Source organism: Loxodonta africana, chromosome 24 (assembly GCF_030014295.1).
Source record: "Loxodonta africana isolate mLoxAfr1 chromosome 24, mLoxAfr1.hap2, whole genome shotgun sequence".
NCBI classification, from domain to species: domain Eukaryota; kingdom Metazoa; phylum Chordata; class Mammalia; order Proboscidea; family Elephantidae; genus Loxodonta; species Loxodonta africana.
Window position 1 is genome coordinate 26,176,483 of NC_087365.1, and position 15,075 is coordinate 26,191,557.

A 15,075-nucleotide genomic window follows, 5' to 3' on the forward strand; every position below is an offset into this window, starting at 1 on the left:
ACCAGCACAGTGTGAATGTTACCGATTCAGTATGTTAAAGTAATGGTATCTGTTTATAATTTTGTTGTTTATCAGTTTATCTAGCTATCATTTCCATTTGAACTTTGAAATATGTGTCTCTAGTTCTAGAAAAAAAAAACTTTTTACTGGATTATGTCAATTCTTACTAAATTATAAATTTTACAGCTTCATAATGTTAAGTCTTCCCATCTATGAGCGTGATGCATATTTCCATTCATTCCACTCTATATCCTTGAGGGTTATTTTTAAATGTTTCTTATATAGGTTTTTGGAAACCCTGGTGGCGTAATAGTTAAGTATTGTGGCTGCTAACCAAAGGGTCGGCAGTTCGAATGGGCCAGGTGCTCCTTGGAAACTCTATGGGGCAGTTCTACTCTGTCCTATAGGGTCACTATGAGTTGGAATTGACTCAACGGGGTTTTTTTGGTGTATAGGTTTTGTAAAATTCTTGTTATTTCTAGGCATTTATTTTTTGTTTTTGTGTTGGCGGTTCTTGAGCCTGTTGTATATGGGGCTCTCCATCATATCCTCCAAGCTGTTTGTATGTAAGAAAATTATGGATTTCTGTATATTAATTTTATACCCCACTACATAACTGAATTTTCTTACAATGTGTAGCAGTTTTTCAGCTGACTCCCTTGAGCTTTTCAAGTATAAAATTATAGTGTTGTCATAGTTGTCTGAAAATAGGGATTGTTGGACCTTCCCAAGTTTGGAGAACAGTAGAGGTAGCCTGACTCCAAATTTCCCCTAACCCTCCCAAAAGAGCTGTAAAATAAATGAGAATAAATAAAACCATACAGGATCCATGTCTCCAACATTAGCGTTACTAGGAAAGAAATACCACAGCAACCGTCAAATTACTTGTAAATGAAAGAAAAAATGAACAAATTCTAAAAGAAATCCCACTGTCCACCCTCCGCCTGTGGAGGGGAGGGGAGGCTTAAAAGACTCTGTGAAAAAGAGCAGACAGGCACAGGGGACTTAGTGGAAGCATAGACAAAATTCACCCCCAGATTATAAAGAAAATGTCCTACATCCTACTTTGGTAAGTAGTGTCTGAGGTCTTAAAAGCTTGCCAGCAGTCATCTAAGATGCTCCACTGGTCTCACCCTGTCTGGAGCAAGGGAAAATGAAGAAAACTAAACACACTAGGGAAAGATTAGTCCAAAGGACTAATGGACCACAAGCACCACAGCTTCCACCAGACTGAGTCCAACACAACCAGATGGTGCCTGGCTACAACCACTGACTGCTGTGACAGGGATCACAGTAGAGGATCCCAGACAGAGATGGAGGAAAATGTAGAACAAAATTCGAACTCACACACACACACACACAAAAAAAACAGATTACTTGTCTGACAGAGACTGGAGAAACTCCTAGAGTATGGCCCCCAAACACCCTTCTAACTCAGCACTGAAGTCACTCCTGAGGTTCACCCTTCAACCAAAGATTAGATAGGTCCATAAAACAAAACGAGACTAAATGGGCACACCAGCCCAGGGGCAAGGATGAGAAGGCAGGAGGGGACAGGAAAGCTGGTAATGGGGAACCGAAGATTGAGAAGGGGAGAGTGTTGGTTGACATGTCATGGGGTGACAACCAATGTCACAAAACAGTATGTATATTAATTGTTTAATGAGAAACTGATTTGCTCTGTAAAACTTCATCTAAAATAAAAAAAAAAAAATTTCACCCTCAGAAAGAGTGAAAAAATAAATGCAAAAATACTGAGCACAGATTAGGACTTGGCAGTTTATAGCCCTGGCCACATGGTAGACTGGAAGCATTAGTCTCTGAGAAACAGTGCTTCTGGGGGGAATTAGGAATATAGACAAGAGGTGGTACACCTTGGATACGAGGCAGGGAAGGAAAAAACGGTTATATGAGGGGAAAATTAAGGACCCTGTAGAAACCAAAGAAAAACAAGACACGCTAACCCTTCCTCACCCCCATTCCCTCCCCACCAATACAAATTCATAAAAGAAACTGCGTAGAAGAAAGCAGACTGAGAGGAGAGGCACTCTTAAACTAGGAACTCTGTCTACAAAATGAATAGAAATCAAAAAAAGTCTACGTGTATACATAAAAAAAAGTACTGCAAAAAGTCAGAAAATGCAAATGCAAGTTTTCCTACTCATGAAAAATCTGTCTAAAAACCAACCTTGAAGTCAAAGAAAAACTGTAACACAACACTCCAAAGTGTGTTAAATATCCTCAAATAAGAATTTGAGGACATTAAAAAAAAAAAAATCAGAAATACAAAAACTAAGAGACAAAAAGAGAAAGAAATTAAATATGAGTTGATTCAACTCAGGAAAGAAATGAAAAGATAAAATTGTTTAAGAAATGAAGACTAAATTAAAAGCACACAAGGGAGAACAGACTTAAATGAAAACTTTAAATAAAGGACATTAAAGAAAAGCAGGAAAACAATCAAGAGAAGGAAAATGAGATCAAGAAAGAAACAAAAGGGCCAGAGAGAAATTGGTTGAAGTGTATGACAGTCAAGGAGGTCGAACATTCATTATTATCGTTGGCCCTAAAGAAGAAAATCAAAACATTGGAACAGAACTGATATTAAAACTATAAACCATAATCTAAGAAAACATCCCAGAAATGAAAGACCTGAAGCTACAAACACATTGAAAGAGCCCACCAGGTATTTGGGAAAATTGACCCAGAACGATCAACTGTGACACATATCCTTGTAAAACTGTTTAAAGAAAAAAAACGCAAGGCATCCAGGCAGAAAGGTAAATATTTCTTACAAAGGCAAGGGAATTAGACTAGCGTCAGATTTCTGAAGAACAATAACAAATAAAGCAAGGCAGCACTGGAGCAGCATTTTCAAGAACCTTAAAGGAGAAAATGTAAACCAAGGGTGTGTATATACAACTTGCCCTTCAAGTTACAAGGCCATCAGACACAGTTTTGAATGTGGCAGAACTCAGGGACTGCTATAGACATGTGCTCTTCCTAAAGAATCTACTACAGAATGAGATTCACCCAACTAAAAGAAAGTATTGCAAAAGAACTGACAGTGAGCATTTTATATATTCAGTTGTAGGAGTAAAACTAAAAGAAGTTTGAGGACATGGATTGAAGAATATACAAATACCATACGTTCTGACAAAGTAGAATACGCTCAAAACTAGAAGGAGAAGGGAGGAAAAGGAAGAAAGTAGAATAAAATCATTGACTATTGTAAAGTTAATAGGTGGGAATCAAAGGAGACTGTTTAAAAAACTGACAGATTGTAAAAAGTAAGAAAAAAAGGAATTAAGGGCACTGTAAAAAAAAAAAAAATATTAACATAAAGGTACCATTAGAATAAAAATACAAGCCTTCCTAAATAGCAAAAGAATGTTTAAAAAAGCAGAGCAAGCACTGTAAAAATAACATAATACACAATAATTGTAAATGGTTATGTGCCATTATGTTGTTGTTGTTGGGTGCCTTCGAGTCGATTTCCAACTCATAGCAACCTTGTGGCAGAGTAGAACTGCCGCATAGGGTTTTCTAGGCTATAATCTTTACAGGAGAGTATCACTAGGTTTTTTTCCCATTACACTGATTGACGTTTAAATGTTGAAACATCTTGCATACTTGGAATAAATCTCACTTGGTCATGTGTGTAATTCTTTTTATATATTGCTGCATTCTATTTTTTAATATTTTGTTAAGTGTTTTTGTGTCTATATTCATGAGACACTGTCTTTATCTGGTTTTGATACCAGGGTAATAGTGGCTTCAAAAATGAATTGGGAAGTACTCCTTCATCTTCTGTTTTCTGCAAGAAATTGTCTAGAATTGGTATTAATTCTTTAAAATTTGGTAGAATGGTGAAATCACCTGGGCCTGGAGCCTTCTGTCTTGGGAATTTTTTAATTACGAATTCATTTTCCTTAATAGTTACAGAGATATTCAAATTATGTTTCATATAGGGCGAGTTGTGGTATTTGTGTTTTTTGAGGAATTGGTCTTTTATTTGTTGTTAAATGTATGTGTGTATATGTGTATATACTCTTACTGTCCTTTTGATGCCTACAGGGTCTCTAGTGATATCTCGTGTTTAATTCCTAAAATCAGTAATGTGTACCTTCTCTCTTTTTATCTTTGTCAGTCTTGCTAGACATTTGTCAGCCTTAATGATCTTTTCAAAAAACTAACTCAGCTTTTTATTTCACTGATTTTCTCTATTGGTTTCCTGTTTTCAGTTTCATTGTTTTTTGCTCTTATCTTCATTATTTCCTTCCTTCTACTTGAGTTTGTTTTGTTCTTTTTCTAGATTCTTGAAGTAGGAACTTAGATTATTGAGACTTTTCTAATGTATGTGTACATTTAATGCTATGGATTTCCCTCTCAACACTGCTGTAACTGTGTCCCACAAATTTTGATATGTTGTATTTTCAGTTTTAATTAATTCAGTGTTTTTTGTTTTCTTTGATTTCCCTTGACACCTCCTTTTTGACCCATGGATTCTTTAGAAGTGTGTTATTTAGTTTCCAAGTGTTTGGAGATTTTTCTGTTAACGGCTTCTAGTTTTATTCCACTGTGTGTGTGGAGAACACACTCTGTATGATTTCAGTTTTTAAAAGTTTGTTTTGGGACCCAGGATATGGTCTGTCTTGTTGAGTTTTTCTTTATTCTTGCTAGTTTTCTATCTAGTCATTCTATCAAGTATTGAGATGGGGTGTTGAAGTTTCCAAGTATAATTGTGGATTTGCTTATTTCTCCTTTCAGTTCTGTCAGTTTTTGCAGATGTTCAACTCTTATTTCCTAAGAGGAGAAGTATTTTGCCAAGCCCAGTTTGTCTGGTGGGGGATATTTCTGAAGGATTGAAGGATAGTTATTTAAGTCTTGACTATAGCAGGTGTCACCAAGTGAGGCCCTGTCCAAGCCATGTGCAAGTGAAGAGCTAAGTTTTGTGCAGCCGTAATTTTCTCATCACTTTGCAGCATATGCTCTAGGTATATTCGGTAAAGTACTCCTTAAACTGTATCCTTCTCTCTCTTCCTAAGGAAGATCTGAGGGTAGAAAAAAGGAAATTAAATATTTGAGTAAAAGAACTTGCTCTAATTGAACGAACCCAGAAAATGGCTGAAAGCTCAAAAGTAATTAAATTTTGAGGGGAGTCTCCATGGGATGAAGCTGTTCTATGCAGCTATTAACTTCCTGGTATAAGTTATTAGAGGCTGGAAATTAAAGTAATAAGACGACTTAGGTTTCAGATATAGCGAAATCAGCATCTCAGTGGTGTTTACTGTATAAATATACTCCTGTAGGAGTCAGCAAGGACTTTAAAGATCTATGAGCATATTTTTAATTTACCATGCATAAATAAAAGCAGAAGTGTCATTTTGTTTATTTGGTGGCTTTTTGGGTTAGTTTAGTTTTGATTTTGACAGCGGTCATAGTTATAATTCCATTATCAGTCTACAGTCTTGAGAAACAGGCCTAATAGGAGCCCTTTATTTTGTAAGAAATCACAAAGACAAGGAACGTTCTCTAGCAAGAAGTTGTGATGAGCCATATATATCTCTTCTTCCACTCAATCATGTGGCGTAGTGGTTAAGCGCTGCTTACCAAAAGGTCAGCAATTCAAATCCACCAGGCGCTTCTTGGAAACTCTATGGGGCAATTCTACTCTGTCCTATAAGGTCACTATGAGTTGGAATCAACTCGATGGCAACAGGCTTGGTTTTTTGTATTTTTTTTTAAAGAAGGAAGCAGCCTCCATTCTTGGAATTTTAACTGTGTAGTAATCAGTTAAGTATTACCAAACAAACCAACCTAGATGGAACCATTTTTAAGTTTAAACAACATTTACTACTTTCCGATTATAAAAGTAACGCGTAAGAAAGGCAGTAGAGCATATAGAAGGTCCCTGGGTGGTACAAACGGTTTGCACTTGGCTGCTAATCAAAAGGTTGGCCGATCAAACCCCCACAGGAGCTCTGTAGAAGAAAGGCCTGGAGATCTGCTTCTGTAAAGATTACAGCCAGAAAGCCTACGGAGCTCAGTTCTACTCTGTAACACGCACTCAGTGACAATGGGTTAGAACATATAGGCTGAGAACGCTGGCTTTGAAGCCGTAGAAGCTCAGCTCCCATACATACTTGGCCAGTCAGGTATCTCTGTAAGCTTGGGTTTCCTTATGTATCAATTGGGGGGAAATTGTAGAAGTTTGATGTGAGGATTAAATAAAATAATGCCAGTAAAATGCTTAGAACAGGCTCTGATTTAATAACCCAACCCAGCACCGTCAAGTCCATTCCAACTCATAGCGACCCTATAGGACAGAGTAGAACTGCCCCATAGAGTTTCCAAGGAGCGCCTGGCGGATGCGAACTGCTGACCCTTTGGTTAGCAGCTGTAGCACTTAACCACTACACCTGATTTAGTAAAGAGGATTTAAAAACTGTTAGCTGCTGCTGCTGCTTTTTTTATTATCATTTTTATTGGTGAAAGTAATATTTAAAAGAAAATCAAAATGACTAGTAAAACACAAGCGACTGTTAACATTTTGATGTGCTGTTTTTCAGACTTTTTTCTTTGTATGTCTATGCATACACACACGCGTGTGATCTATATGTATGCATACATAGATCTATATGTATGCGTACATATAGATCATATCATACATATACCCGTTGCCATCAGGTCAATTCCGATTCATAGCGACCCTATAGGACAGAGCAGAACTGCCCCATAGCGTTTCGAAGGCTGTAACCTTTACAGAAGCAGACTGCCACATCTTTCTACCACAGAGCAGCTAGTAGGTTTGAACTGCCAGTCTTTTTTGTTAACAGCCAAGCTCTTAACCACTGCACCACCAGCACTCCTTAGGATCATATATGCACACATATATACACAAATACACACATGCATATATATATACATATGTGTGTGTATATATATATACACACATATATATGTACATACGTGTATATATACACACACATACACACCAACTTTTTTAACTTTTTACAAAATTGGGGTCATACTTTATATACAATTTATATCCAACTTAATTTTTCCCACATATCTTTATGTTTTTCTTGACATTCAAATTCTTTGGAAACGTAGTTTTCATGGCTTCATAATATACCGTATAACTGTACATAATTATCTAATAATTATCTCCTTGTGAGGTATCTAAGTTATTTACAATTTTTTACCTTTATAAGTATTGCTGCCTTAAAGGTTGAAAGTTAAAGGTTAAACTCTGAAGACTTGTTTTTTTTTTTTTTCACTTCTTTGAGGTTGGATTTTTTTTGTTTATTGATTACTGGCATTATTTCAGTAAAATGCCTTTTAGGGAATGAATGCAACTTATAAAGCTTTTTATGTAGCACCTCCAGTCCCTGGGATAGTGCCAGGTACATAGTAAGCGCTCCATAACCATTTGTGGAATGATGAATGAATGGCAAGCTTGTTAACACTTCACCTATCCTATTTGTTTCAAATGGGGCAGAGCCTTAGAAAACGTTTACCTCTGTACATTTGCAAAAATAATAAGGTATTGTAAATGTAAATAATAATCTCTATACCTGATTTTTTTTTCCGCTCTTCTTCCCCCACAGTTCATCCATGAGCTCGGATTTCCCTCATTACAACTTCAGGATGCCCAACATCGGATTCCAGAACCTGCCTCTCAACATATATATTGTGGTTTTTGGCACTGCTATATTCGTCTTCATCCTTAGTTTACTCTTCTGTTGCTACTTGATTAGGTAATCAGTTTTCATTCTCTGTCACTTCAGAATATTTTAAGCAATCACACAACTCTCTTCGCTCAGATTCAAAAAAAATTTTATAAGTACAATAATAAGTGAAATTTCTAAAATGAAGGGTGGCTCAGCATTTTAATCTTCTGCAAGTACCAGTCAGTAAACACCTTTATACAATCTTCAGTCCCATCTGCTGATGAAGTATTTTACTCTATAAGAAAAAAGTGTCCCCACTTATTTTCGCACCATATTAGCATCTGGTCCAAATGGGCTATGTCATTCATTATCTTGCCCCAAGATTTAATCTTCTTTCACAGAAATTTCAAAACTCTTAACTAAAGTCATTAGGGATTAGAAGACAAGGTCCATGCCTTTAAAAAGCTTCTTGTGGTCTTTCAAGATTTGTTGTCAGATCTGTCAATTTGTTGTCAGACTGTCAGATGTTCAGGTAGTTGATTATCTGCATAAAACATTAACCACCGCACAGGCTGCGCAGCCGTGTACAGGCGGCGAGGAAGGATAACGTGTCACTTGGCGTGGTAATGAATTTGGCCAGTAAAGACCCATGTTTGACTGACTTATAATTGTTTAAACAAGCATTTCCCCTATTTTACATTTTTAAATAGGACCTAATTTAACTGAGGCTATAAAATCTTTGTAACTGTATTTTCAAAGAGCTTTATGGAGTATAAGACTAGAAAACTGAATTTTATTAAACAGCTATACATCTTACATTTAGTGTTTGCCACAGGATAAGGTTACAGCTAAGGTAAATACCATCATCACATACTTTTCAGCAATAAGTCCTTTTTGGGGGGGATGAGTACTGACTGTTAGTCAAATTCAAAAAAAAATTGGTGTATGATTTCTGATTTTCCGACAAGTGCTTTCACACTCCTCATAAAAAAGGTCTTTTCTGAAGTTTTTACAAAATCCTTGTATCATATCAATATATTGGCTGCTTATGATTTTTAGATCTTGCTCAGAAAAATAAATGAAAAACTTGAGGGCAATATAACTACAGTATTGACATGCAACTTTTAAAAAATCTGTTTATTTCTAGAAATTCTCCTTTTTCTTACATTTCTTTGTTGTTGTTGTTGTTAGCTGCCATTGAGTCAGCCTCTTACTCATAGCGACTCCATGTGTTATAGGGTAGAACTTCTCCATATGGATTTCTCGGCTGTAATCTTTACAGAAGCAGTCCGCTAGGACTTTCTTCCACAGAGTGGCTGGGTGGATTTGATCTGCCAACCTTTAGATTAGCAGCCAATCACAAACCGCGTACACCACCCAAGCTCCAAAATGCTGAATACATAGAATTTTTTAAAATATTTTTTTAATACTAGCTTAATAATGTGTGTAAATACTCAGCATTTGTTTTAAAAATAGGGAATTAGCCATGGCCCAAATAGGACCTCATAGCATTAAAATAAATCCCTTTTTTCAGACCTGATGTATTTCTTGATAATTCCTCTACAAGTGGTGGTTTAACTCTATGATTTGTGAATTTAACATTTTAAATCAAACTGTTTTTTAAAAGAGTACAAAAATAATGACAATATATAACAGAAAATGTCCTTTAAGGAAGGGGTATTGTTGTTATTGGGTACCATCAAGTCAATTCCAACTCATAGCGAACCCTATATGACAGAATAGAAGCCCCATAGGGTTTCCTAGGCTGTAAATCTTTATGGAAACAGACTGCCACCATGTCTTTCTTCAGCAGAGTGGCCAGTGGGTTCAAACTGCTGGTTTCTCAGCTAGCAGCCAAGTGTTTAACCATTGCACCACCAGGGCACCTTAAGGGTTAACATATATAAAACATTTAACCCTAAAATATATAACTCATGATCTAGTTTTTTTTTACTATATCAAAGAATTAATTCTTAACTTTTTTTTTTTTTTTAAGAAAAACACTAATATGTCAGTTGTGATTCTGGGTAAATTTTTTGAGAAATAAGTTATGAAACTCTATTGTGTTTCTTTTAATAACTAAGCAAATAAAGCAAAGAGAAAAATAATGATAGCGATTATTTTCATACACTATCCTTGTACTTCATTTTATCAGTCAGGCTAACAAAGTGAAGAGATGGGGGACCTGCTATACTAGAATAAAATTACATGGTTAGATTGGCCCATAAAATAAATAATATCACCCATGTATACTGTGCTCCCCAAAATAATCATCTAGATGAAACCAAATGATAAACATTTACCCTAGGCCAAAGATGAGAAGGCAAGGGGAGGGACAGGGAGGCTAGATTAATGGAAACAGAACAACTAAAATGGAAATAACAAGAATGCTGATATTTTGTGCAGAATGTAACCAATGTCATTAACAATACATATAGAAATTGTTAAGTAACAGCCTTATTTCCTGTGTAAACTTTCACCAAAAACACGTAAAGTTTTTTTTTTTTTAATTTTTAAAAAGGAAAAAAAATTATCTTGTTTAATCAGAAAAGACAGTCACGTTCAGACATTTGTAAACTTCATTTACTAGTCATTGACATTTTGAAAACTTAGTCATGGGCTTTCCCTTTCTGATGATCGTAATTTGCCACCTTTAGTCCTTCAAATGTTAAGCTTGGATTTAACAAGTCATTTATAGTGTTTCTGGAGATCCACGGATACAGCTCCTCCAGCATTACCCAATCCCATTTTTTAGCATAACCTACAGGAGGCTCTTCTGTTTTCATGCAGAGAACAGCTCCATCAGCCACCAGCTACTCCAGTCACGGCTACACAAGTCAGAGCCATAGGAGGAATACAGCCTAGGTCTAAACGAGGCACCCTTCACCAGCCACAATTTTACACAACACTAGTCGAGAATCTGCTGAATATGATAACAAATCATATAATGTTCCCTCTCCCCAGATAGATGTTTGTTCTCTTTGCTGTATCCCAAACACCCAGAACAGTACCTGGCACAGTATCAGGCACTCAATAAATGTTTCTTGGGAGAATAAATGAATGGCTTTTCTAGTAGCAAGTAATAAATATGTCCAAACTGAAAAATCAAGAAGTAGCCACCCAAGCAAGTTATTTAGAGCTGTGGAAGTAAATAGCAAAATAATGAATTAAAAAGGGAGAAAATGGTTCTCTCTGGGGAAGAGGCCAGACTGCTGGGTTTTGTTATTAAACTTGTAGAACTATATATGATTTTTAAATATGTAAATGTATAACTTAGATAAAATGAAAACTAAAAGTATAGGTATTTTTTTTTAATTAGTTACCTAATTATAAGATCTTGAACCAAGACAATGACAATGGACTGAGAGAGCATGTTTTGATTGTGAGAAATATTTGAGTGGTGAAAATGAACAGAAATTGATGACCAGACATCAAGGGCAAGAAAGGGATGAGTTTAGACTCTTTCCTGGGCTTCTGGCCTAGGCAGTGGGTTTGCCCAGATAGCAATCCCTTCACAGTGATAGAAAATACATTGGCAAGTTCTGAGTGGAAGGAGGGATTCATTTTCAGACATGAGGAAACTGAGTTCCCAGTGTAACAGACAAGATGTTTAGATGTTCCATTGGAGATATGGGTCTAAAACTTACAAGAAGCCTGGTCTGGAAATCGGAGGTTGTGCAATAATAGGTGGTAACTGAAGCCCGGAGTGCCCCCTAGGGACAATGTTAGAGCGAGATAAAATGGATTCAGGACAGAACCTGAGGGAAGCATTGATATTTCAGAAGAGCCCATAAAAGAAACTGGGAAGGGATGGTAAGGAAAAGGAGGAAAATCATGAGAGAGGTGCCCCACAAACAGGGATTCAATGGGTTGAGTCAGTTGCGTCAGCTGCTCCCAGGAAGATCAAGCAAATAAGAGTTGAAAAGTTCCCGTTACATTTGACAGTTAGGTTTGCATCCACAACCTTAGTTAGAAAAGTTTCAGTAGCTTGGGGTAGAGAGGGGACAGCAGGCGAGGAAATGGCAACAAGGAATATCACCTCTTTTTTGAAGAATCTTGGCTGAGAAAAGAGTCAGGCTGGGGGAGGGATGCTACAGAATCACAAAAGTATTTTGTTTTTGTTTTTTAAGATATTTATATTAAAAAGGATGAGCCAGTTGTTGAGGATTTGTGAGAAAGGATAAATCATGGAGGGAGGTCACTCAAGAGGTAAGAAGAGACACATCTAAGAGATGAAGAGGTATTAGTCGTAAGCAGGAGAATATCTTCTCCTAAAGCAGAGATAAGGGTAATGTAGAGAATGATACACGCGTCAGTATGGGGGACTGGGAACTAGAAAGCTTTATACCTGACTTAGGAGCCCTGGTGGCAAAGTGGTTAAGAGCTCAGGCTGCTAACCGAAAGGGCAGCAGTTCAAATCCACCAGCCGCTCCTTGGAAACCCTGTGGGGCAGTTCTACTCTGTCCTATAGGCAGTACGAGTCAGAATCGACTCAACAGCACATAACAACAATACCTGACTTAAAAAAAAAAGATTTTTTCTCCGTGGAGTAAAGTTGATAGTTGAAAATGATGGGGGAGGATATGGTAGTATAAAGCTTGAAGAGAGTGACAAGAGTTTGAAACAACCACTGTGTGGAAGCTTAGGATACTGAGCGTGAATAAGTAGAATGATTAGAGAGCAATGTGGAGAGACTAACTGAGAATAAAAAAAAATAATAATAGAGACCACAAATTAGTAGTGACCATAAGCTACATGGTTTTATCATTTTCTCCAGCACTGTTTAGCATTATTTGTTATGTCCTCTTAGATATTTACCTTTTTATCAACCAGCTTTTATTAAGCACTTACTATGTGCCTGCCAGATCCTGTGCTAAGCACTATACCTGCAATTGAACTAGGTAGTTTTATTGTCTTTATTTTACTGAAGTTAAATAACTTTCCTACGATCACACAGGTAAGAATTAGTTAGAGCTGGGGCTCAAACCCAGTTCTATCTGACCCTAGTGCATATGCTCTTAACCCTTAAAAATAATGAAGGAAAGAAAAAACAGTGACTGACTTGTATTTATCAGGCTTCATTTCAAAACAGCCATTCCAGAATTTTATGAACCCATTAAAATCCATTACCATTGAGTGGATTCTGACTCATAGCAACCCCACACAGAACTGCCCCATCGGGTTTCCAGGGAGCAGCTGGTAGGTTTGAACTGCCAGCCTTTTGGTTAGTAGCCTAATACTTAACCACTGCACCACCAGGGCTCCCAGAATTTCATAATCACTCTCAAAAGATAGGTTTGCATATTGAGAATATTTTTAAACTTTTTTTTAAATTGTGAGCCCAGAGTTTTTTAATGAAGACAGTACCTACTTCACTTTTCTTTTAAATAATGATAGCAAGCTACTTAAAAATAAATAAATATTATTCCCCGTTCTGTATTTTCTTCCTCCCAAAAAGGCACAACCTGTATTTACTAGTATGAGTCCTAGAAGAAATAATAAAAAGACATGTGTTAAGTGCCTAGCTGAACGTAGCAAATGCAAAATAAAACAGTACAATTTAAAATGTGTAACTGATGGGACTCAGAGTAAAGGAGTAATCAGCAGGGTGAAGCTAATTTAAGGGAGGACTTCGAGAAGAAATGAATTTAGAGCCACAGATGGAAGAAAAAGGTGAGCACAAATTGATCTGTGCTGTGATTGGGCAGTACAAATTCTGTTTTGGGAAAACATGCAGATCCAATTGAAAGATTCGAATGAGCAAAACAAAGTTACAAATCAAACCTCATTTTCATGAAGTTCATAGCTTTTCCTTTATATGAAAATGTACTGTACACTCCCCTCAGTAAAACAGGCAAACAAGCAAACAAAAACCACTAAGGATATAGATGATTTGAATTACATGATTACTGAATTTGACCAGGAAGAAAATTAAAAAGCTAAGCACATAAATCATAGAATAGAAGGTAAATGTAGAGAGAGAAATCATTGAAACCAAAATCTGGTTCTTTAGAAAGATTACTAGTATTGATGAATTCCCAGAAAGACTGATCAGGAAGGTAGAAGAGGAAACATAAATTACTAATATCAGAAATGCAAAAGAGAACATTGCTACAAATCCTACAAACATTAAAAGATCACAGTAGGATATTATGAATAACTTTATGCCAATAAATTTGAAATTTTAGATGCATTAGGCAGATTCCTAGAAAAAATACAGTTTATCAGAATTGACACAAGAAGAAATATATATCTAATAAGAAATTGAATGTGTTATTAAAACACTCCCACAAAGAAACTGCAAGCCACATAACCTTACCAGTGAATTCCTCCAAACATTTAAGGAAAAAAAATAATACCACTCTTCTATGACTTTTCCAGAGAATAGAAGGGAAATAGTTCTCAACTCATATAGTAATAAGGCAAACGTAATTTTGATAATAAAACCTGACGAGGACATTACAAGAAAGGCAATTATAAACTGAAACTATCTCCCAAGGTCACCTTTTGGCTAAATAAAAGGTGGCTCACAAAATAAAGAATATCACCCGTGAGTACTGCATTCCTTTAAAAAAATCATCTATATGAGACCAAATGGTCAACAGTTACTTTAAAACAAAGATGAGACGGTAAGGGGCAGGGAAGCCAGATTACTGGAAGTGGAACAACCAGAATGGAAATAATGAGAATGTTCTTGCGTTGTGAAGAATGTAACCAGTGTTACGATTTGTGTAGAAATTGTTGAATGTACTGAACAATTTGTGTAGAAATTGTTGAATGGGAACGTAATCTGCTGTGTAAACTGTCACTGAAAACAATAAAATATTATCTAAAAAAAAAAAAAAAGGAAATTATAGGCCAGCCTCTCTCGTAAACAACATATGAGTAAACCAAAGCCAAGAATATACAAAAAGGATAGTACTTCACAACCAAATGTGGTTTGTTCCAGGACTGAAGATAGCTTTAATATTCAAGAATCAATCGTATAATTTGCCACATTAGTAGTAAAACAGGAGAAAAAAATATGATAAAAAAAGCATTTGATAAAATTTAATACCTAGTCATGATTTTTAAAAAACCTATAAACCAAGAAGAGGACTTCATCTCATCAAGGGTAGCTACAAAGAACCTAGAGAAAACGTCATACTTAATAGTGACGTATTGAGACTGGAAGAACTAGATGGTACCCAGCTACCACCAATGACTGCCCTGACAGGGAACACAACAGTGAATCCCAGATGGAGCAGATGAAAAGTGGGATGCAGACCTCAAATTCTAGTAAAAAGACCAGACTTAATGGTTTGACTAAGAAGACTGGAGGGACCCCAGAGGTCATTGTCCCCGGACTCTGTGTTAGCCCCAGACTAAAACCATTTCTGAAGCCAACTCTTCAGACAAA

At 36.5% G+C, this 15,075-nt stretch overlaps 1 protein-coding gene across 5 annotated transcripts in view; it reads left to right on the forward strand.

The window, feature by feature from the left end:
* The window catches only part of RNF24 (ring finger protein 24), a 93,643-nt gene that overhangs the window by 52,171 nt on the left and 26,397 nt on the right, over positions 1-15,075 (forward strand). For all 5 annotated transcript variants that reach the window (XM_003411607.4, XM_064275835.1, XM_064275833.1 and 2 more), the window contains one exon: positions 7,614-7,763. In XM_003411607.4, coding sequence (XP_003411655.1) covers positions 7,621-7,763 — 143 coding nt within the window. In that variant the 5' untranslated portion in view covers positions 7,614-7,620. The remainder of the gene's footprint in view (positions 1-7,613; positions 7,764-15,075) is intronic.